The 25,073-nt window shown below is 41.7% G+C and overlaps 1 protein-coding gene across 7 annotated transcripts in view; it reads left to right on the forward strand.

The window, feature by feature from the left end:
* Window positions 1-2,929: 2,929 nt before the first annotated feature.
* EXOC4 (exocyst complex component 4) overlaps window positions 2,930-25,073 on the forward strand; it is a 606,961-nt gene continuing 584,817 nt past the window's right edge. For all 7 annotated transcript variants that reach the window (XR_012156857.2, XR_012156858.2, XM_073328862.2 and 4 more), the window contains exons 1-2: window positions 2,930-3,042; window positions 24,766-24,955. Coding sequence is in view for 5 of the 7 variants with exons in the window: in XM_073328862.2 (XP_073184963.1) it covers window positions 2,960-3,042; window positions 24,766-24,955 (273 nt within the window). In the remaining 2 variants the exon portion in view is untranslated. The remainder of the gene's footprint in view (window positions 3,043-24,765; window positions 24,956-25,073) is intronic.

The raw sequence follows: 25,073 nt of genomic DNA on the forward strand, positions 1-25,073 counted from the left end.
TTCGACATTGGTGAGGCCTCATCTGGAGTACTGTGTCCAGTTTTGGGCCCCACACTACAAGAAGGCTGTGGATAAATTGGAGAGAGTCCAGCGAAGGGCAACAAAAATGATTAGGGGTCTGGAACACATGAGTTATGAGGAGAGGCTGAGGGAACTGGGATTGTTTAGTCTGCAGAAGAGAAGAATGAGGGGGGATTTGATAGCTGCTTTCAACTACCTGAGAGGTGGTTCCAGAGAGGATGGTTCTAGACTATTCTCAGTGGTGGAAGGGGACAGGACAAGGAGTAATGGTCTCAAGTTGCAGTGGGGGAGGTTCAGGTTGGATATTAGGAAAAACTTTTTCACTAGGAGGGTGGTGAAACACTGGAATGCGTTGCCTAGGGACGTGGTGGAATCTCCTTCCTTAGATGTTTTTAAGGTCAGGCTTGACAAAGCCCTGGCTGGGATGATTTAATTGGGTATGGGTCCTGCTTTTGAGCAGGGGGTTGGACTAGATGACCTCCTGAGGTCCCTTCCAACCCTGATATTCTATGATTCTATGATTTAGTTGGGATTGGTCCTGCTCTGGGCAGGGGGTTATACAAGATGGCCTCCAGAGGTCCCTTCCAACTCTTATGCTTATGCTCAAATAAATTGGCTAATCTCTAAGGTGCCACAAGTCCTTCTTTTCTTTTTGCGAATACAGACTAACACGGCTGCTCCTCTGAAACCTTCCAACTCTGTTATTCTATGAGTCTATGATTCTAAAACAATACATAATAATAACAATTGGGTGACGCTGGGAATACTGAGGCTATTGAATCGGGCACGTCAGACTGGCTCTAAGCCCCTCCCACTAACCTCTTCCAAGGCTAGAACATTTTATGCCCAGTTCGCCCAGATCAACTCCGTTTCATCGACCTGATCCTGGGCGGCAGGAAACAGAACGCTGTGTCCACACAAAGATGAACTACAAGCCATCAAGAACACTATCCCCGATAATGTCACGGCTAACCTGGTGGCTGAACTTTGTGACTTTGTCCTTACCCATAACTATTTCACATTTGGGGACAATGTATACCTTCAGATCAGTGGCACTGCTATGGGTACCCGCATGGCCCCACAGTATGCCAACATTTTTATGGCTGATTTAGAACAACGCTTCCTCAGCTCTCGTCCCCTAAAGCCCCTACTCTACTTGCGCTATATTGATGACATCTTCATCATCTGGACCCATGGAAAAGAAGCCCTTGAGGAATTCCACCATGATTTCAACAATTTCCATCCCACCACCAACCTCAGCCTGGTCCAGTCCACACAAGAGATCCACTTCCTGGACACTACAGTGCTAATAAAACAATGGTCACATAAACACCACCCTATACCGGAAACCTACTGACCGCTATTCCTACCTGCATGCCTCCAGCTTTTACCCTGACCACACCACACGATCCATCGTCTACAGCCAAGCTCTGCGATACAACCGCATTTGCTCCAACCCCTCAGACAGAGACAAACACCTACAAGATCTCTGTCAAGCTTTCTTACAACTACAATACCCACCTGCAGAAGTAAAGAAACAGATTGATAGAGCCAGAAGAGTTCCCAGAAGTTACCTACTACAGGACAGTAACATAACAGAAAATAACAGAACGCCACTAGCCGTCACCTTCAGCCCCAAACTAAAACCCCTCCAACGCATTATTAAGGATCTACAACCTATCCTAAAGGATGACCCAGCACTCTCACAAATCTTGGGAGACAGGCCAGTCCTTGCCTACAGACAGCCCCGCAACCTGAAGCAAATACTCACCAACAACCACATACCACACAACAGAACCACTAACCCAGGAACTTATCCTTGCAACAAAGCCCGTTGCCAACTGTGTCCACATATCTATTCAGGGGACACCATCACAGGGCCTAATAACATCAGCCACACTATCAGAGGCTCGTTCACCTGCACATCCACCAATGTGATATATGCCATCATGTGCCAGCAATGCCCCTCTGCCATGTACATTGGTCAAACTGGACAGTCTCTACGTAAAAGAATAAATGGACACAAATCAGATGTCAAGAATTATAACATTCATAAACCAGTCGGAGAACACTTCAATCTCTCTGGTCACGTAATCACAGACATGAAGGTTGCTATCTTAAAACAACAAAACTTCAAATCCAGACTCCAGCAAGAAACTGCTGAATTGGAATTCATTTGCAAATTGGATACTATTAATTTAGGCTTAACTAGAGACTGGGAGTGGCTAAGTCATTATGCAAGGTAGCCTGTTTCCTCTTGTTTTTTCCCACCCGCCCCCCTCCCCCAGATGTTCTGGTTTAACTTGGATTTAAACTTGGAGAGTGGTCAGTTTGGATGAGCTATTACCAGCAGGAGAGTGAGTTTGTGTGTGTATGGGGGTGGGGGGGATGTGAGAAAACCTGGATTTTTGCAGGAAATAGCCCAACTTGATTATCATGCACATTGTGTAAAGAGTTGTCACTTTGGATGGGCTATCACCAGCAGGAGAGTGAATTTGTGTGGGGGGGTGGAGGGTGAGAAAACCTGGATTTGTGCTGGAAATGGCCCACCTGATGATCACTTTAGATAAGCTATTACCAGCAGGACAGTGGGATGGGAGGAGGTATTGGTTCATATTCTCTGTGTATATATAAAGTCTGCTGCAGTTTCCACGGCATGCATCCGATGAAGTGAGCTGTAGCTCACGAAAGCTCATGCTCAAATAAATTGGTTAGTCTCTAAGGTGCCACAAGTCCTCCTTTTCTTTTTGTGGAAACTACAACTCCCAGCGTGCCCAGGGCCCGCCCTACATGGGCATAGACGCTCGACAGCCCATATCCCGCCTCCTCTCGGCTCTTATTGGAGCGTTCAGTCCCAGTTCCTCCACTCCCTCGATTCCGATTGGTCGACCTGCAGCCAGCCAGGGGGCGCGACCCTGTGTATGGGGGTGGGCTCAAGATGGCGGGAGAGGCGCCTGGGAGATACAGGAGCACCATGAGCAAGAGCAAGGACCCCTCGGGCCTGCTCATCTCTGTGATCAGGTACGGGGGCTCGCAGGGCCCCCCCCCCCGCCGCAGCCGAGGATGGGGGCGGCACGTCCCTTCCAGGCCCCTCTCAGCAGGGCTCGCTGGGCCACGCTTCCCCTCAGGCCCCCGGGGGAGCCGCCGTTGGGGTGGCCCCCGCCCCCCGAGGCCCGGCCCCCGCCGTCGCAGCCGGGACCCTCTCCAGCAGCGGGGTGCCCACGGCCACGAGAGGCGCCGCTTGTCAGAGCTGAGGGCGCCTGTGGTGCCGTGACTCCAGTGGACCCCCCCCACCCCCGGATTTCAGGGACCCCTGCACAGCAGCAGGAGGCCCCCATTTCTCGGGGGGGTGTGTGTGTGGGGGGGAGACGGCTTAGCCTCGGGGGGATCTCAGGCTGTAGCTGCAGGGGACCCCAGGCTCTCAGAAGCCGCTCACGCCTTGTGGGCATTGGGGGGGGTGGTGGTGGCGGCGTGTGTTGCCCACAACAGCCCTGTTAGGTCTGACAGAAACAGTGAGAGCTAGAGACCGGGCAAACCCAGCAGGGCATCCCCCTTAATTTTTAGGAAGCCCTTCATTGGGAGTAAGGGCATCCACGTGCCCTGTGGAGGCTGTAATGTGTAATAGGTCCTACCCCCTTTCCCTGTGCATCTCCTTGGCTGACTTGATTGAAAAAAAGAGGACCTAAGGATCTTGTGACCACAGCAGACTCTTTCTCACATGCCCCTTGTGCCCTATTCTGGGCAACAGGACTTAGTCAGGACCATTCTCGTGATGTCCTGGAAGGACTGGGAACCTCTGTATCAGTGTTTGCTGGAGCACCCTGCAGGCGCAGCGGCCTTTGAGCTGATTAGACGAAGGCTGGTCAGAAAGCACCGGGAAGTGTACATGCAGTCTCATATCCTGTTATAAACCACAGCAATTGAAAAGTTGCTGCCTTCCAGGGATTGTATTGTGTTGCCTTGCAGGGGATGAAAAGGAGAAACTGCAAGCATGTCAAATCATATTGTGACTCTGCTGTTTTTTGGCTGCACTCACTCCTACAACCCCTCCTCTCTATGTCAGAGGATGATCCCGCTACTGTGCCTGAAGCTGTCTGATCCTCCTCACTCCACTCCACTAGTTTCCCTCTATCTCTTTAAAAAATACTTTTAAAATCACATCCTTTTTATGCTGCTTATAACCAGTGAGTTGGCAGCCACTTTCCCTCACTGGTGTTTACTAATGCCAACTTCTCACATACTGATGCTTACTAATATCATTATTTGCTGTCCCCACACACACACATCATATTGTAACTACTGTGCATTATGGGATGGTTGCACTAATAATGCATTATAAAATTCAGTGGCTTTGTATCATCTACCTGGAATAAACTATAAAAATAATTTGCATTTACACAGCATTTCTTATTTAAGGATCTTGTGCCCTATACAAATGGTAATGACTGGAAAACAATCTGGTTTTCTTTAGTGTCCCGCAGGCATAGGTCAGTGATTGGACACTAGATGCAGAGGACTCTGAGTTACGACAGAAATTTTTTCCCAGATGTCTGGTTGGGGGATCTTGCCCACATGCTCAGGGTCTAATTGATCACCCTATTTGGGATCGGGGAGGAATTTTCCTCTGGATCAGATTGACAGAGATCCTGGGAAGTTTTCATCTTCCTCTGCAGTATGGATAGGTCACTTGCTAGTTTGAACTAGATTAAATGGTGTATTCTCTGTAACTTCAAGTCTTTAAGATTTGAGGATTTCAGTAAGTCAATGAGAGGCTATGGGTAAGTCTGTCACGAATGTCATGGATTCTGTGATATTATGAGAGCGCTGCGACTGCCTCAAAATTCAAATAATTCAGTCCTGGGTGATAGGATTTGGTCTTCAGCTCTGGGTGGCGGGGCTCAGGCTTCGGTTAAAGTCAGAGCCTTGCCACCCGTAACTTAGGTTCATGGGGCCCCTTGGGGTGTGGGGTCCTGGGCAATTGCCCTGCTTGCTGTGTACATTTTGATTTTATTTTTTATTGCTTGCGCACTGGCCATGAAATAAAAGTACACATCCCAAAATCTTAGCCTTATGGGCAGGAGTAGGTGGGTGAGGTTGTGTGGTCTGCAGTGTGCAGGTCAAGACTAGATGATCATGATGGCTCCTTCTGGCCTAAAACTCTATGGGTATGTCTACACTGCAGTTAGACGCCTGTGGTTGGGCTGTTTCAGCTGACTCGGGCTAAGGGGCTGTTTAATTGTAGTATAGATGTTCAGTTTTGAGCTGTAGCCTGATCTCTGGGATCTTTCCATCTTGCAGGGTCCTAGAACTTGTGCTCCAGTCCTAGCCTGAATATTTACACTGCAATTAAACAGCCTCTTAGCCTGAGCCCTGTGAGCCTGAGTCAGTTGGCACAGGCCACGAATAGGTTTTTAATTGCAGTGTAACCATACAAAAAGTGTGTATGAGACCACACAGAATTCCAGAAAGATAGCAACCCTTAGTGGACAGTTGTTTAGATCACATCTAAGGCATGTTGTATAATCTTTCAAGCATCCCAGATGTGTAACACTAGTTTTTAGAGTGTGTGATGGTAACAAAATAAGAGGCACAAATAATAGTAAATACAGTGAGATGAAATGAGGTGGTTTTCTTCAACACATCTGAAGTTTTCTGTGTCCTTGATTTAAATTTACCACCCAAAAATACATTAAATTATTGAAAGCCAAAGAAATTAATAACCTAAGTGCATTTTGTTGCAGTAGATGACCAAGTTGTAGAGTCCCGTTACAAAATAACTGCAAGAATTCATTTGGGGGAAGATGAAATGTCTAAGCAAAAACTAACTGTGTGTGTGTGTGACATGTTTATAGTGGGAAAACCAAAAGGGGCCCTAACATAAAATTCATATTGTGAAGTAATTCTTTACCATAGTTTATTAATGACAGCTTCAAAAAGTTTAATAATGTAAATGTGACTACTTTTTACTACTTAAGTTGTTTTTAGTGTCACTGAGTGTGGATAGTGAAATTGGATGAATCATGTTTATTTTCTGTTCCTGTTAAGTTTCACTTTATGGTTCTCAAACCCAATGCTCTTGGTTTGAGATTCCAGCATAGCAGGGAAGATTTAAATCTTAAAATTTCCACAGTTTTTAAAAACTGAAAACCATGTCTGTTTATTTTAGATGTTGTCACATCTCTTATCCCCCTTTTTAACCATACTTAAATTTGGAATCCTTTAAGTTTATAGTGAAATATCTAATATTGTTATATGTTTATGTTTTACCTGTCTAGGAACTTTCATTATGGTAACAGTGCCTCTATAAAAAGAAAAGGAGTACTTGTGGCACCTTAGCGACTAATCAGTTTATTTGAGCATAAGCTTTCGTGAGCTACAGCTCACTTGCATCCCATGAAGTGAGCTGTAGCTCATGAAAGCTTATGCTCAAATAAATTGGTTAGTCTCTAAGGTGCCACAAGTACTCCTTTTCTTTTTGCGAATACAGACTGACACGGCTGCTACTCTGAAAAGTGCCTCTGTAGATAGTTTAGGCCCAAACTTTCAATTTAACATTTAGATAAAATACTGCGTGAAAATATTAAAACGTTCTAGTGAGTCATGACATTTAAGAAATAAAAAATCAATGGAAGCTGTTCTTGTTTTGAATCTAAACATTCCCTGCAGTGTTTGCAATCCAGACATCATAATGAACTAGTTCATGGGAATCTGAACGTAAAACTGATTAGCAGTGAAAGGAAAACTGATCCATTAATAACTTCATTTTCTAGTTGAGTGCAAAATGTAAATGGCATGAATGGTGGAAAGGAAGTTATATTATTAAAATTCATTCTCTATGATCTTTTATTAGTAATTAAGATAAAAATGAATGTGCTGAACATCTAATGACATTTCCATGCCGGTTGTTTGGCATATCTAGAAAAATACAAGTAATTTTATATATATGATTATTGTTATATTTGAAGTAAAACTGAAGTAACCGCATTTGAGCTCAGATGAGAGCCAACTGAGATGATGTCAAGGAGTGTTTGCTACATGGGAAAGATACATGGCTGTTAGGGAAAGCCATATAATTTTGAGCTTGCAGTAAGATATTGCCAACTATAATAAGCAAAACTTAGTTATTTTTTGGTGTAACTCCATTCGTGTCCAGTCTTTTATTTGCTAATCTCGTAAGGCTGTTGTAAAGCTTATAGGGACATCATCAACTTGAAATTTAGTTTGTTTAAAATAAAAAACTTAAAATAATTTAATCTCTACTAAACCTGCGTCCAAGTTCTTATGCCAATTTTTCTGATTTTATAGTCATGGTTTCCTGTTTGTTTAAATGTGAAAGACCCACACAAAAAGCAGGGTTAACTTGATGAATTTCTTTGAAACAGTGAACTGGATCAGGATCTAGATAAGTGAGAAATCTTCTTAAAAGAACGTTTCCAGAAAACCAGTCTATTTCCAATGCAATGGGCTATGTATCAGAAAAAGTGAAACTGACTATACATAAACTGCTTTAAAACACAAAGAACTGTAAATGAACAGGGAAATAGAGAACATCTGAGAACCCAGTCTTTCATTTACAGTACTTAAGTGTTATTTGTAACAATAGTAGGTATGCTTTCAGAAAAAAATATATCTTTTTCAAGTTGACAGTGTCCATTAAATTTTTGTTTGCAAAATGCTTTGAGATTTGGATACCCTTACACTTGTTGAGTAGCCCATTACTTATTGAGTATGATTGATATTGAATATTGTGCCATCTAATGTGATATTAGTGCCAGGAGCCTAGGAATTGGAACTTTTATTTTATTTTTATTTTAGATTTTATTTCTAATTTGATGATTTCTTACTCAATGTGAATAAGAGCATCAGAGCCAGATTCTCAGCTAGTGTAAATTGTCAGACCTCTATTGACTTGAGTTGATCTATAACAATTTACACAAGTTGAGAGGATAATTTAGTGTAGTAGCATCTGCTTCATCAGGATATCTTGGGGGACTGCCTGTCATTGGCCCTCTGAGTTTTCTAAAGGTGGTCTTGTAAGGGTCCTAAGATCTACTTAGACTGTGCCAGGGTCAAAAGCTCTGTCCCTGCAGGGTTTAGAAACTCTAGAATGACCTCAGTCTCTGGGTCATTTAGAAACACCACAGTATCTTGGGATGCAGATAATCAGGAAATTGAGGGATAGTCCATAGAAAGGATTAGCTTGTGTCTCAATAAAGTAGTACTGTGTTACTGTCCCCAGTTAGTGGCAATCCTTCCCATTGCATTGGGAATAGACTGGTTTTCTGGACACTTTCTTTTTAAGAAGATTTTTCATTTATCTAGGTCCTGATCCAGATCATTGTACAGTACCACGTTTGCTCACAATAACATACAAAGTAGGCAGAGTGGAGGAGATTATCTAATGCAGGGCTTGAAAACTTTGCTGTACACCTACGAGGAGCAGGGAGATAAAGTGGGATTGTACTAAAGCACTGTTTCTGTGACCTGCTGTGAAGCGCCCATTTTTTTATGTTGGCCGTGTCTGCTAGGCAGCTATTAAATTCAGGAGGAAGAGTCATTGAGTGGTTAGAGCAGCCGACTGCTACTTAGGCTCATATTGTGAGAGCTGAGCAAGGTTCTATTATTAGTGGCTCTGCCACTGACTTGCTGTGTGGTCTTGGGTGGGTTCCATCACCTCACCGTGCCTCCATTTTCCTATATGAAAAACTGGGATATTGCATCACAGACCACACAGTACACCCATAACATGTGGTATAAATAACTAGACAGAGTGTTGTACTTAATAAATATTTGTCAAGTACACGGATGATAGGTACTAGAGATAGGTGCACTATTGCATCTGGATGTTCCCCCTCTCTGCTGCTGCAGCTGCTCTCTTCCCCTCTGGCTGCTTACAGGGGGATCTCCATTCTATCTTTCCCCCTTGCCCTCATGGGTGCTGGAAGCAGCACCATTAGCAGTCTTTCTTATTCTCATCCCATTTCCCTCCTGCCTTGTCAGAACAGCAGAATAAAACTGAAATGATGGCAGGGCAGGGACTGTGTTTTTAATATTGGGCCTTGCATTGTGATGTTTAGAGTAGGGCACTGGGAGTCAGGTCTCTTAGGGCAGGTCCACGTGACCTAAGTTACACAACTCCAGCTACGTGAATAACTTAGCTGGAGTCAGCGTACCTTAGGCTGACTTATTGCGGTATCTACACCGCTCTGGGTTGACGGTAGAAACTCTCCTGTCGACTTACCTTACGCGTCTCATTCCGTTGGAGTACCGGAGTTGACGGCAGAGAGATCGGCGGTTGATTTAGCGGGTCTTCACTAGACCTGCTAAATCGACCCCTGGTGGATCGATCGCTGCAGCGTCCATCCACGGTAAGCATAGGCAAGCCCTGAGATTCTGTTCTCGGCACCACTATTGATTTTCTGTGTATTCTGAAGCAAAATGCTTATCCTCTCTGTGCGTGGTTTACCCATTGGTAAATTGTGCATAATAATCATAGAAATGTAGGACTGTAAGGGACCTCAACAGGTCATCTAGTCCAGTCCCCTGCACTGAGGAAGGACCAAGTATTATCTAGACCATCCCTGACAGGTGTTTGTCTAATCTGTTCTTAAAAACCTCCTGTAATGGAGGTAATTTGTTCCAGTGTTTAACTACCCTTACAATTAGGTAGTTTTTCCTAACATCCAACCTAAATCTCCCTTGCTGCAATTTAAGCCCCGTACTTCTTGTCCTGTCCTCAGTGTTAAGGAGAATAATTTATCACACTCCTCTTTGTAACAACCTTTTTTGTACTTGAAGACTGTTGTCATGTTCCCACTCAGTCTTCTCCAGACTAAACAAACCCATTTTTTTGTTCAGTCTTTCCTCTTAGGTCATGTTTTCTAGACCAGTGGCTCTCAACCTTTCCAGACGACTATATCCCTTTTAGGAATCTGATTTGTCTTGCATACTCCCAAGTTTCACCTTACTTAAAATCTACTTGCTTACAAAATCAGACATAAAAATACAAAAGTGTCACAGTACACTATTACTGAAAATTGCTTACTTTCTCATTTTTACCATATAGTTATAAAATAAATCAATTGGAATATAAATATTGTACTTTTCAGTGTATAGTATATAGATCAGTATAAACAAGTAATTGTCTGTATGAAATTTTAGTTTGTACTGGCTTTGCTAGTGCTTTTTATGTAGCTTATTGTAAAACTAGGCAAATAGCTAGGTGAGCTGATGTATCCTCTGGAAGAACTCTGTGTACCCCTAGGGGTATGCATACCACTGGTTGAGAACCTCTATTTTAGACTTTTAATCATTTTGTTGCTCTCCTCTGGACTTTCTCCAATTCGTGCACATCTTTCCCATACTGTGGCACCCAGAACTGGGCACAGTACTCCAACTGAGGCCTTATTAGTGCTGAGTAGAGTGGAAGAATTACTACTTGTGTCTTGCTTATCACACTTTTGCTAACACATCCCAGATTGATGGTCATATATTTTGCAACAGTATTACATTGTTGACTCGTATTTGGTTTGTGATCCACTATAATCCCCAGATCCTTTTCTGCGGTACTCCTTCCTAGGAAATCGTTCCTTCTTAAGAGCAGTTCTTTGCATTTGTCCTCATTGCATTTCATCCTGTTTAATTCAAGTAAATTTACTTAAACTTAATTTCTCAAGTTTGTCAAAATCATTTTGAATTCTAATCCTGTCCTCCAAAGTTCTTGCGACTCCTTCCAGTTTGGTATCATCTGCAAACTTTATAAAGGTACTCTTTATGCCATTATTTAAATCAGTTATAAAGATATTGACTAGAACTGAATCCAGGACAAATCCCTGTGGTACCCCACTCAATATACCCTTCCAGTCTAATTGTGAACCATTGATAACTACTCTCTTGAGTACAGTTTTCCAGCTAGTTGTGCACCCACTTTATAGTAGGTTCATCTAGGCTATTTTTCTCTAGTTTGTTTATGAGAAGATCATGTGAGACAGTATCAAAAACCTTACTAAAGTCAAGATATATCATGTTCACTGCTGCCCCCCATCCATAAGGCTTGTTATCCTGTCAAAGAAGAATATTAGGTTGGTTTGACATGATTTGTTCCTGACAAATCCATGTTGCCTGTTACTTATTACCTTATTTTCTTCTAGTTGCTTACGAATTGATTATTTGCTCCATTATCTTTCTGGGTACTGAAGTTAAGCTGACTGGTCTGTAATTCCATGGGTTTTCCTTATTCCCCTTTTTATAGAAAGGTACTATATTTGCGCTTTTCCCATTCTCTGGTATCCTGTCCTCCATGAGTTCTCAAAGATAATTACTAATGGCTCAGAGATCTCTTCAGCCACCTCCTTAAGTATTCTAGGATGTATTTCATCAGGCCCTGCTGACTTGAAGAGATCAAACTTGTCTAAGTAATTCTTAACTTGTTGTTTTCCTATTTTAGCCTCAGATCCTACCCCATTTAGTCTGGTAGTTGTCCAATCATTGTTAATTTTTTATGGTGAAAACTGAAACAAGAAAGGCATTTACTACTTTGGCCATTGCTGTGTTTTCAGTTGTTGTCTTTCCCTTCTCATTGAGTAATGGGCCTACCCTGTCCTTGGTTTTCCTTTTGTTTCTTACATATTTATAAAATGCTTTCTTGTATCCTTTATATCCCTAGCTAGTTTAATCTTGTTTTGTGCCTTGACCTTTCTAATTTCATTGCTACATGCTTGTGTTGTTTTTTATATTTATCCTTTGTAATTTAACTTAGTTTCCACTTTTTGTACGACTCTTTTTTGAGTTTCAGGTAATTGAAGATCTGGCTGAGCCAGAGTATCCTCTTACCATACTTTCTATCTTTCCTACACATTGGTAAAGTTTGCTCTTGAGCCCTTAATGCCTTTCTAAAAACCCACCAACTCTCTAGAACTCTTTTTTTCCCCTTAGACTTGCTTCCCACGGGATCTTACCTTCCAATTCTCTGACTTTGCTAACATCCATCTTCTTTAAGTCCATTGTCTTTATTCTGCTGTTTTCCCCCATACCATTCCTTAGAATCATGAACTCTCATTTCATGATCACTTTCACCGAAGCTACCTTCCACTTTCAGATTCTCAACTAGATCCTTCCTATTTTACACTGCTTTTGTATTTTTTATACATGTTGTGAAGTGCTTTGAGATCTTCCAATGAAAGATACTGTGAAAGTGCAAAATATTATTGTTGGAGGCCAAGAGCCCGCTGTTACAGAGGTCTAATGTTAGTCCCATTTGCCTTCATACTGTTTCTTTAAAATGTAATGAATTGGATTGAGAAAATTCTGATCAACTGATGCAAGACAATTTGGGGAATATTTTCTTATCTTGCAGAGGACAAACACGTGTATTTATATTGATTTTTCCTAACCTTTTGTTTTGTCTGTAGTTCGTTGAGGCAGCTTTTGTACTATGAAACAAGCAAGCTGGCATTTAGCAAATGCTATTTTTTGAGAGATCTTGTCAGATTTTTAGTGGGTGAATGTCTGCCTTTTATTTATTGTAAGACTTTTTTCTTTCCAATTAAAGGCTGCTATTTTTAAGAAGTGGCCTTTAATAGCTGGTTTAATTGGAAAAACAATCTTTGGTTGTGACTTGATAAGACTTTATTGTAGTCTAGGTGCAAAGCTTCACAGAGGCATACGTACGTACAAACACACATCAGGATGTAAAGGAGAACTGAGGGCGCAAGTGGAGATATAGCATGTTACCAACTTTGTTTCTAAAATGTGTGCTTCTATAGATGTAAATCTGAAAGCATAGTATTCTCACACATGTAATTCCTTTTCTCTCTCTATATATAAAATAAATACTCATTGGTCAGTACTTTTATTCTTTTCAAAGTGAACTTTGCTGAATTCATTCTTACTAATGACCTGGCATTTGATCTTCTCTTTCTGTTTAAGAGCATAGAGCTGATGTCCCAATTCATGATTTATAGCAAGGAGGTCCAATACATAGCTGTTGCACTCAGAGTAGCATGCTGGAACTCCCACATTCACCACTGTCAGCTCAACACCTGGAGGAACATCTGGAAGACAAAGACTTTGAACTGGGGAAGGGTGGTCCCAGGCTGGAAGGTAATCCCAGCCTGTGTATTGAGGAACTGTAACCTGTTTGTACCATCTCTTAGGGTGAGAACTGCTTGATTCAAATCCTGCTTAGTTTGTAGACTTAAACTGCAAATTTATCTTTGTTTCTTAAGTAACCAACTCTGATCTCTGTGCCTGCTACTTAGAATCACTTAAAATATGTCTTTCTGTAGTTAATAAATCTTTTTTATATTTTTCCTAAAACAGTGGGTTTTGGTTGAAGTGTTTGGGAAATCTCAGCTCAGGTTAACAAGGGCTTTTGCATGTCCACTACCATTTTGTCAGAGTGGTGAACTACTTAATGAACTTGCACTGCCCAAGGGACCCTTGAGCAGTATAAGACAATATAGTCTTGGGGTCCAAGGCTGGGGAGCTGGAGGGAATTGGCTGGAGTCTTTCTGTAGTGGGTTCATGAGTGGCTGGGAAATCATTTGTGTAACACAGTTGGATGTGTCCCTGCCTGTGGAAGTCTGTGTAAGTGCAGTACTTGTCAGAGGTTTTCACCTTGACATCACCATCACAGTGTGAGAGGCAACGCAGGTTGGCGTGGGACAGAGAACTCAATGGTCCCACAGTCCAGGTTGCACCCTAGGGACACCATCACAATAGCTGCTATTCTCATTTCTTGTATCACAGTTAGGATATAACTGTCACAAGAAGTATAGCCCAATAATTCTGATCTGTATATGCTGCAACATTTTGTAAATCTATTTCTATCACAAGCAGTGTTCTAAAACATTTTTAAAAAGACCCTTTCTCCAAGTGTTAAAACCAGCAGCCTGAAAGTTCACAGGATAAAAATATTTATCTCTGTATATAATCTGTGAACTGAATTGTAAATAATAATTTAGACTTTCTGTATTGCCCTCCCTGCTGAAGGGATGCCAAAGCAATTTTATAGACTGTATACATAGATTGACCCTATACGAATCTGAACTAAAATGCGGCACTTACTCCTCATGAAGCATTCACACTACACAGAAGCTTAGGACAGTGAGTGTGAAATGATACCTTGTCCAGCTGAACCTCCAAGGAATTTTGTTTGTAATACTTTGGCAGAATGCAGTATTCAGAATTGGGGATCTGGCCACAATACTGGGATTAACAGCCGTACTCTTAAAAAGAAAAGGAGTACTTGTGGCACCTTAGAGACTAACCAATTTATTTGAGCATAAGCTTTCTTGAACAACAGCTCACTTCATCGGATACATACTTACTCTTGCAAAACAATCAAGCAAAAAACACAGTGGATTTTTTTCATGACAAGTGGTCAGGAGGGCAGTGGTTTTGCATCTTCAGAAGAGACTATCTCCCAACAGCACTGTGCCCCCTCTGCAGTGCTGAAGCTTTGGTTCAATCCTAGCACAAAAAGAAGCAAGCTAACTACTGAATCACCAGCACTACTTCCTACAGCACATAGTTAGACCTTGGACAGCTCCCACCCAAATACTGACTTTGACCAACCCTGGTTAGCTATGTGATCTGATGGAAATGAAGCAGTAGGTGGTATAACAAGCTTATAAATGCTGCTTCTGTTTTCATCTTTCAGATCTCTGATCTGAGTAGGATTGTACAGCTTTATTTTAATGGCTGTGAAAAATACTGGTAAGAAGATTCTGTCACTGATGGAAAATGCGGTTGCTTAATGAGCTTAACTTTTTCTTGTGTCTGAATCCATATGAAGTCTATTTGTGCTTGTTTTGGGATCTCTGATTTGTTTAAAATTAGTAACTAGTTCCCTCTGAAGAGACTGAGATTGTTCTGTTCTATATAGGTTCTTATGCTAGCTTCATCACCAGAGTATCTGTGTGCCTTTCAGTTATGTATTAAGCAGTGTGACTAACATCTCTCATATGTAGTTCATTCTCGCTCTTATCCTCTCCCCATGGGTGTGCAGTGCAGTGTTTTGTTTTTGGTAGGGTTTTGTTTTTGTTTAAATGTACACACTGCTTGAGACATCTCATGATGTTGAATTCTTGCTGCTAATGTAAGCTCCGTTAACTGGCGTCATGTCTGTCTGCTTCAGAATGTAGTATACAGATATCTTCTGCTTTTTGCTAAATCAACCAGCCACTGGTCAAGCTGACCTCTGCTGTCACAAATACTGGAGACACAAAGCTTTGGAGATGCTCATTTAAGGGTCTGGAGACTATTTGGCTCTTAAGCACTCAACTGAAGCCAAATTGCACAGATCTGCTAAGCTGATTCGGCTCTCAATGATCAAAGGTTCACCGTCGTTTCCTGTTGGAAATGTTTAAACCTGTGTACAAGAAACAACCAAGATTAATAGAATCCAAAGAGATTGGAGAGAAACTTTTTTCTAAATTCTAGTTTATTTTGTATAGTTAACAGCGCTTTGATTAGAGTCACTTTCTCTGTTTCTCTTTTATAGTCAGTGAGTTAGTTCCCCTGATTCTTCAAGGTTCTAAGCACCCTCAGTTCCCATTGATAGGGGTGTTGGTGCTCATGGTATTATGCAATGGTTCTCAAACTTATTTGACTGGGCCCTCCTTCTTTGTGTCTGTAGCCGTTCTCAGGCCCCTTCCCCCACAAGTACGTATACTGCCACCCAGCTCTGAAGGCAGAGTGGAGAGCAGCGGCTGCTGGCCGGGCGTCCAGCTCTGAAGGCAGAACAGTGACAGCAGCAGTGCAGAAGTAAGGGAGGCAATGTGAAAAGTGATAACATATCACTTTTCACAGCAGACTTATTGCACCATTGCCACCCTTACGGCTACTGCCAACCTGGGGCAGACAGTGGGAGCCCCGCCTCCTCCGGGTGAGAGATTGGGAGCGGAGGGGAAGGAGAGCCTGAGCCCAGGCTGCCTCTTGGTGAAGGATTGTGGGTGGGAGGAGGAAGGAGAGCCTGGGTGGAGGGGCTCTGGCTATCATCTTTATCTCTGCTTCCTGGGTGCGCATGACCCTTCTGCATGAGCCCCAGCCATCCGGGGCTGATAGCCAGCACTCTTAAAAAAACCCAAAACCACACAGCTCTCACCTCCCTTGACACATTCCTGTGCCTACCTTGGGAGGCCCGCCCCATAGTTTGAGAACTGCTGGTATAATGGAACGATATTCTGCTGGGAGAAGATCTTTTATAGTTCCATAGTCAATTTACTGTTTCCTGATATTGATATCCCCTGCTCCTCATGCCTATTAACTTGTACAGTGCTGATTTTAGTTACCTTCCTGCCAGCATCTCATTGTCTCCCAAAGGTGTATGTTTTATCTCTTAAACATTTTAACTTGTAATTTTCTCTTGCTTTTCATCTTAAACATTCATGTCACTGAATCCACAATTTAATGGGAGCAATCAGTTAACCTGTGGAAATAATGAGAAAACATTTAGCTTGTTGCTGCTCTGTTAAACATCTTTTGGATTTTTTTGTTCCTTGTGTATCCTAGGTTATCTGTTCTTTTTTTAAAGAAGAAGTTTTTATGTAATTGTTTCAATGGGATTCTGTGGTAATTTCAGAACATATATTATCAGTTTGTGTTTTGAGGTTAAGTACTGCTGGAAGCTGTAGATCAGTCCATCTGGGATTTATCTTTAAGGCAAAAATTTTCAATTATAAAATTCAAATAAGTCCTTTAGTTTCATGAAGCTTCGGAAATGTATGCTACAGTGTATATAGCAGGCAGAAAATATAACACTGTTGATCCCAGGGTGCCTCACAAAATTGTGCCCTATTGAAATTCAGTTGCTTGTAGGGTGTAGCCTACTGGCACACAAAATACTGCACCGGAGTGGTGGGGAGGGAATTGCTAGGGAATTGCTAGCTAGATGTACCAGGCAAACTTCTTAACTTATTGGATCTTTAATGTCCACACAAAGAGGCCTGATTTTGTTTTTAAGGCTTTATCTGAAAGACCCCTAGGACTACATTCTGATGTCTGTTCTCACAATGAGTTGGACTTTACTGTGAGAGTAGTCCCCTCCAGTGGTATTAATTGTGGAGTATGGTGCTACTCAACATGGATAAAGGATCCGCAGTTAACTTGCATGGTCTTTGTTTTGCTCTGTCTGGGCCTGATCCTGAAAATTGCATACCATTGTGGGTTCTAGACACAAGAATCTAATCCTGGGAGGTATTATGTTGTCCCTTTGAGGGTATTTACTTACAGTTAGTATCGTTATTAAAGGACATCGTCACTAATTCATGGTTTTTATGACGATTGTCCACTTATCCCTGAAGCACCTCTTTGCTCCCATAGTGTCCCTCATGCATGGGAATAAATCCCAGTCAAAATGTGTAAAGCCAGTGCCTTATTTTCTTCAGGATCCTCCTTAAAACTTTGCCCCTTTGGTAATGCAAACAGCAGTCTGCAACCTTACAAGGTTGAGCGTGTGGCCTGTTGTGATTACTGCCCTAAGTGGCTAAGAATTGTGCACATCCTGTTGTTTGGTTACTCTGTCTCCCCTGTTCTCCACCTAACCCCCTTGTCTATCTGTTATGACTCATCCACCCGTTCTTGTAAGATCTTTGTGGTAGGATCTTTGTGCTGTCATTTTCTATAGGTTTGTACAGTGCCTAGCACAGTGAGGCCCCCTGCTTGGTTGGCTTTTAGAGGGCTTCTGCCATATAAATGTTTAATAGTGATGATAATGGTTTAAATTGAAATGATAACTCCTGTGACTGGTCTGTGACTTTAGACATCAAAAAGAGATGAATAGTTAGAGGTAAAATAATAATACTAATAATTAATAATAGGGTTTCTTTTCAGTCTGCTTTTATTATATACTGAAGTCTCGTTGGAGCTTTGCAGACATTTCCTGCACAGAGGAGACAGACTGTTCCAAGTATCCACAGTGCACCAGTTCAGAGATTTTGTTGCTGGTAGCAACCGCTTCCTTCATTTCACTCCAGATGTTTTCTGTTGGCCTCAAATCAGGTGCCCGTGTTGTCCAGTGCAACACATTGATTTTGTTTATCTTCTAGAGGACTGTATACATTCTTATATGCACTTTGGGTTGTTGTTCTGGTGCAAAATAAAACTATCTTGTAAGTTTCCTTCCAGATAGGTTATTTTGATGCTTCACTGTTCATTTTATTGTTCTCAGTGTGCTGAAAGTGTACACGACACTTTATGAAACATAAAAAAGAAAAGGTCTCCATCCTAAATAATATTGACACTTAGCACTGAGTGCTTTTTATCTGTACATTTTGAAGGTGGGCAGTAAGCATTATTATCCCAACTTTACAGCTAGGATAACTTGGGCACTTACATGTTTAAGGCCTAAACTAACTTTGATGGAAGTGGATGGTATCTACCTGTATCCTTTTAAAGCCCTGGCTTGCCCAAGGCTAGAGTGTAGTTATATAAGTCCAGCTACACTGCAGCTTCTATGGTGTTTTAACTTGGACAGTCACATTGTAGCTGGGTCTCCTGACTGTTTTATAGCCATGTCTTGGAGAAAGCTAAGCCAAACCATTTTGAGTACTGAAGTAGAATGAGGACTTGACTCTACAATGTAGTGTCAAAATTAGAAATTGGGAGACTTAGCAAGGTATACAGTAGTACAGCAAAGAGCAATATGGAAACGGATGGCAGAGAAGCCTAAAGAACAATGTGGAGTGGAGTACTGTTGAGATTAGAGCTCTGTTTTCTTCATGCTCCTCAGTGATCCAATGCTCCGTTCCCTTTATTTCCAACTAATTCAGGGGGTAATATACCCCGAATCATTTCATAGATCTTTGTCTCTCTGATCAGCTGAAAACCATATGAATGTTTTACTTTTTCTATTTTTATTTTCCTATGTATGTTTGCAAACTTTTGAGGATTACTAAATTCAGGTGTCTAATTACATAATTTCTTTACAGTTTTAATTACTGCTAAGTAATGTTCCTGTTCTTTAATTCCAGGAATTTACAGCAATATGGGGGACTGCTTAGTATACAAAATTAGTCAATTAAAGTGGCAATTTTTCACTTCCATAAACTGCCAACACAGAAAAGTTGCTCAGAAAAGTTGTAGTAATACTGTTTTACTTCCTCAAGATTTACAGCATCATCCATCTGGGAAACTCAAAGCCACTTACAAATATTGAATGAATTAAGCCTCCCAAATATTTAGGAATGTATTCTCTCTCTCTCTTACAAATGTATAAACTGAGATACAGATAAGTAACTTGCCCAAGGTAGCACGGGCGGTTTTAGTTGGAGCTGTAACTTCCAGCTTTCTAACTGTGCACTTAAATTCTCAATCTTAAATGTTACATTAACATTCTTTTCTCCCATTGAATATCCTATATCTACTCTTGCAGCTACAGAGAGAGGAGCCCAAGTTGCACTAGGATCAATAGGGCTCCACCAAGTGTGGAGGAGGATTTAGGGAGCCCATTAAGGGAGTCCGCCTCCTCTGTGTACTACAGGGACGTTCTGCACGTTCCAGCCCAATAGGATTTGTGCAGTGTGCCATGGAGATGGAGTTGATGGATCCACCTGTAACATGCTTTGGGACGGGGAGAGGATTCATTCTCCTTTTGTGTCAAACTCACTTACCCAGGCTTTGTGTGGGGTGCGGGTGAAGATCTAGCCCTAATGAATACTGAGCAAAAACACTTAGTATATCTTTTTCATGCAATTTTTTGGCATATCGATGTGCCCATGAAAAAGGAATGGGAGGAAGCTTTTGGAAGTTCTCAGATACTGCAGGATGGGTGTCTTGGAAATTATATGTGTATAATATATTCAGTTTTATGGATGCAGTCTCTCTCTTGATTCTTCGTTTTAAGGCTCAGCAGCACCTATAGCTAGCAGGTGCTTTTGTGGCACAGCAGCATTATGAAAGCCAGCAATGTGGATGTTGTAAACTTTTTGAGCAGTTTGTGTGAGCACAAAGTGGGGATGATTCTTAGGAACCTTAAATCTTGCTTTAGTCTTTCTGAGTAACACCTATTGTGGTCTGTAATGTCCCTTTTTTTCACTAACGTTTTGGTAGCTCTGGTGATAACGCCTACCCAAAGACAGGATCTCAGTTGAAGCTGAGAGTAGCAATTTGCCAGGGCCAGTGTATTTCCAAGTACTTTTTCTAGCTGATCATCTCTTAATATCTTTTTCTACTGCAGTAGTTATCTATTATGCTGCTGCATCACATGACAAATGAGTCTGTTTTCTCTTGCTGTTGAATAATAAGAGAAGCATTCAGTGTCATTTCTATCATGGCTGTGAATAGGTATTTATTGGCTTCTGAAGGAATTATGGGTTGTGTGGTGTCCTTGTTTTTAATATCTGCTAACAGTGTGTTTTGGTCCTTCACAGCACAAATAGAAAGAGATGGTCCCAGCCCTGAAGAATTTACAACCTGGTTTTAGATATAGTGCTACATGCTGCAGATGCAAATGTTAAGGAAGGGTTGGGGCAGGGCAGGACAAGGGTTTCATCTTGCAGTTACTCAATATAGTCATGTGCCTTCTTCCATTGCGGGTGATGATTATTCAATAACAGATGCAAATGGAAAAAGCTATAACTTTGCAGTTGGACAATAATGTGAATATAATTAGTGCAGTCTGATTGCACAGTTTACTCTTTAGCTGTTACTAAGGTAAATCCATTAATAAATTATATTAAATGCAAGAGAGAACCTCCCCATAGCTCTTATCTGGTGTGTTTCATTTTCAAAGCACTGTATGGAGGAGGGATAGCTCCGTGGTTTGAGCATTGGCCTGCTAAACCCAGGGTTGTGAGTTCAATCCTTGAGGGGGCCATTTAGGGATCTGGGGCAAAAACTGGGGATTGGCCCTGCTTTGCAGGGGGTTGGACTAGATGACCTCCTGAGGTCCCTTCCAACCCTGATATTCTATGATTGTAAATATCAACCATCATAGTACCATAGAAATATAGGGCTGGCAGGAACTTTGAGTGGTCATCAAGTACAGGCCCCTGCGCTGTGGCAGGACCAAGTAAACCTAGACCATCCCTGACATCTTTGTCCAACCTTGTATTTAAAAACCTCCAATGATGGGGATTCCACAACCCAACTTGGAAGCCTATTCCAGAGCTTGATTACCCTTATAGTTAGAAAGTTTTTCCTAATGTCTAATCTAAATCTCCCTTGCTGCAGATTAAGCCCATTTCTTCTTGTCCTACTTTCAGTAGATATGGACGACAGTTGATCACAGTCCTCTTTATAAAGAGCCCTTAATGTATTTGAAGACTGTTATCAGGTCCCCCCTTAGTTGTCTTTTCTCAAGACTAAACTTCCCCAGTTTTTTTAAGCTTTCCTGATAAGTCAGGTTTTCTAAACCCTTCATCATTTTTGTTGCTGTCCTGTGGACTCTATCCAGTTTGTCCATCTTTCCCAAAGTGTGGCATCCAGAACTGGACATAGCACTACAGCTGAGGCCGCCAGTGCTGAGTAGAGTGGGACAATTCTCTCCTCTGTCCTAAGTAAGACACTCCTGTTAGTATACCGCAGTGTGATATTATCCTTTTCCCAGTTGCATCACATTGTTGACTTGTATTCAAATTGTGATCCACTGTAACCCCCGATCCTTTTCTGCAGTATTGCTATCTAGCCACTTATTTCCCATTTTGTAATTGTGCATTTGATTTTTCCTTCCAAAGTGAAGTACTTTGCACTTGTTCTTTTTTGAATTGCATCTTGTTGAATTCTGACACACACCCCCCCCCCCATTTTTCAGATTTGCTGTCTGGTCACCCTAAGTGACTTGCCCAAGGCCACGCAGCATGTCTGTGGCAAAACAGAGACTCCAGCCCAGGTCTCCCATGTCCTAGGCTGGTGCCCTACCCACTGGGCCGTCATCCCTCTCAACTTCTCTTTGACTTTTTGTGTTATATAGCATCTAGGAAGCACTGCTGTACTGTTTTTTAGCAGTGTTATTCACCAAATCTTTATAGTCTTCTGCATAGTGAACGACAACCTTATTTCCAATGGCTTCCCTATTCTGTAAAAAAAACCTTGCTGTGGCCAGTTTGAGAAGTGAGCCTTTCTGGGAGTAGTAAAATAATGTAAGGGTGGTGGTGGTGGGGTTTATAGGCACTCTCAATCAATCATTAATTTATATCTACACAAAACCTTGCCCACTGAGTTCCGCAAAACATCCTGTTTAAAAAAGAAAGCAGAATGAAGCAAATAGTGCTTAGCTGAGGTGGGGGCCCATTGTCTCTGAAGCGGGAGAAGGTGCTCTTTTACAGCCTTTCCATTCATGGGATCTCAGCTGATCCATTTGCATTCTTCAGTCAAGGAGAGGGTCCCTTTCACCATCTGCAGCTAGGCACTATTTTGAAACAAATTCTGCTGATAGGAGTCAGAACACTACAAAATAAACGGGGTTTATGGGGTATAATAATTCTGTTAGACCCTTTGTTGTTACTATTGAAAGAGGTATGGAATGAGTAGCAGTTTTTGAAAGCGCGTATATCCTGGCAGTGGCTATTTTGCAGGGGTTAGTTCTTCAGCTTAGTGCTCTGCTATGTGGTTTTCTTAGAATATACCATGTATGTAGGATTTGTTTCTGCTGCTCTCCTCAGAGGAAGGCAGCAGGATAAAAGCTGTATAATTGCAACCTCTTTTTTTTTTTTCTTGCCAAGTCCTTGGTAGTCTAGAATACTATCTCTTGGTTTATAGATACCCTTGCTGTAGTCTTGGGACAGTTACATCACTTGAGGTGTTTTTTAAAAAGGAGTGAGGGCGCAACTGCTGTTTGCTTTCTCTGAAGGGAAGGGGTAAGGGGATGGAAGCTTTGGCCCCATCTTTGCTGGCAGTAACTTTCTTTTAGGGGTAGGGAGAGCGTTGCCTGTATATATTTTTAGTGCTTTGTCCAGGTTTGTTTTAGATAACTCAAATGATATGGTTTCTACCACTTTCCTTAAGAGACTATTTCACAATCCAATACTGGTTTTAGCTTTTGTCTAGACTTCATTGTTTTAACAAGTCCAAAGTGAAAGCCAAATTGTACAGTAGTAGAGAGCAGTGATTTTTTCCCTTCAAACCACTTGACCTGCTGCTCTGAAATATCTGAGTAGCCCTGACGAGGAATTGATGAGCACTTTCACTCCTAGAACTTGGTTATTTGCATTCTACTTTTAGAGATGAGAGTGAAGGCCGTTCTGGAGTTGTGTGCTGTGTCTTAAAAGGTGTAAGCCTCTCTCATCACATGTGTACAAAGGTCCCTATGTAATATACTTCCAGATTTTCAATTCTGTAGAGTCTCAGGCTTAAATTTTCAAAAGCAGTTAGTGATTTTGGATACCTCAATTTTTGTATGCACAATCTCAGACACCTTTTAAAGAGAGTCATTTTCAGAGGGTGGGCACACAGCACTTTCTGAAAGTCAAGTCTTTTTCAGGAGTCTCAAGTTGGACACTCAAACTCACTAGTGCGTTTAGAATTTCAGGCCTACTTCCTTGTCATATCCTCTGCAATTAAAATCGTTCAAAATTCTTAGTCGTGTTTATAGTCCTCACATGCCACAGTATGAGAATCTTTATAGATAACTTCCACTAAACCCATAGAATTTGTATGAAGTGTGCGTGCAGTTCCTTCTGGTTGTGAAGATACACCCAGTCTGTCAGTTGATATCTCACTAATAGGGTAGTTTAACTCTCTCCAGCGAAACCAAAAATTCTAGCTCTTCTAGGGTAACAAAAAGTGACACAGGAATCTAAATGAAAATTCAAACCCTTCTCTTTCTGGGTCACAGCCCTCCCTCAGGGGTCTGTTCAATATTCATCCCTCTCCAGGTATAACAAATGTTACCCTAAATGCCAAAATTTTTACAAACAAATGTTATAGTTATGATCTGTTAAAATCTGGCTATTGATAGTGATTATACAAAGCCATGTCCTGATTATCTTGCTGGGCCTTTTTGGTAATGTCATATCTGTGCACCAATTCCCCAATTCTTTTTGTCAAAAGAAAATCCCTATGACTTCTATGTAAAATGGGTGGGAGAACATAGAACAAAGAATTGGGGGCTGGGGGGAGGGGAGACTTTTCTCTCTCACCCCAGTTCTATTCCGTTTCACCAACCTGACTGGTGACCAGGTAATGGATTAATGATTGATTAGTGGCAATGAGTCAAAATTATTGTTATATTTAAAAAAAAAAATTAAACTATCCAGATGAGAATATCGCTAAACTGTGTGAGTGCCCAGCTATATACATTTGTCCTTTCTCATCCCATTTCCTGCCTATAGTTTGTTACCCGTACTTACTTGTGTGACATCTGTAAGTTCTTTCGGGCCAGGACTGTGTGTTTTTATGCATGTTCTGTGGTGCACCTGGTGCACTTCTGGGCTCAGTAGTAATAACAATTTGTAATAAATAATTGCAATACTACCTACCTGAGCTACCTGCAAAAATTAATAAAGCTCAGTAAATTATAATAACTAGCGGATGAGAGAGAAAAACCTACTTAAAAATAAGACACTTAGAAGCAAGGAAGATAATAAAGGAAACTAAAAGATCTGTGTCTCATGCAAACAACTGTTATTGCTGGGTCTTAACTGAACTTTATACAAACATGTTTACCAGAGGTACTCTCCAGTCAATGGCATTTGAAGACTAACATAGTGGCTGCTTTCCAGCCAATGGTGTACTTTAGATTTAAGAGTTCCTGTGCTGGTAAATCGCTTCTAAACATTGCCATTGTTTTGACCTTGTTGTTAGGACTCTCTCCACCAGTGATGATGTCGAGGACAGAGAGACTGAGAAGGGCCGTCTGGAAGAAGCTTATGAGAAGTGTGACCGGGACTTGGATGAGCTTATTGTTCAGCACTACACGGAACTCACCACAGCTATCCGCACCTACCAGAGCATCACGGAGCGAATCACCAACTCACGCAACAAGATCAAGCAGGTGAAAGGGCAGGCAGCACTATGTTTGGCATCTCTCTTTCTCTCTCTCTCTCTCTCTCTCTCTCTCTTCCCCCTCCTCCCCCCCCCCCGCACCCACCATAAAAGGCTGCACGTGTTCA

The sequence above is a fragment of the Lepidochelys kempii genome, chromosome 1, assembly GCF_965140285.1.
Source record: "Lepidochelys kempii isolate rLepKem1 chromosome 1, rLepKem1.hap1, whole genome shotgun sequence".
Lineage (NCBI taxonomy): Eukaryota > Metazoa > Chordata > Testudines > Cheloniidae > Lepidochelys > Lepidochelys kempii.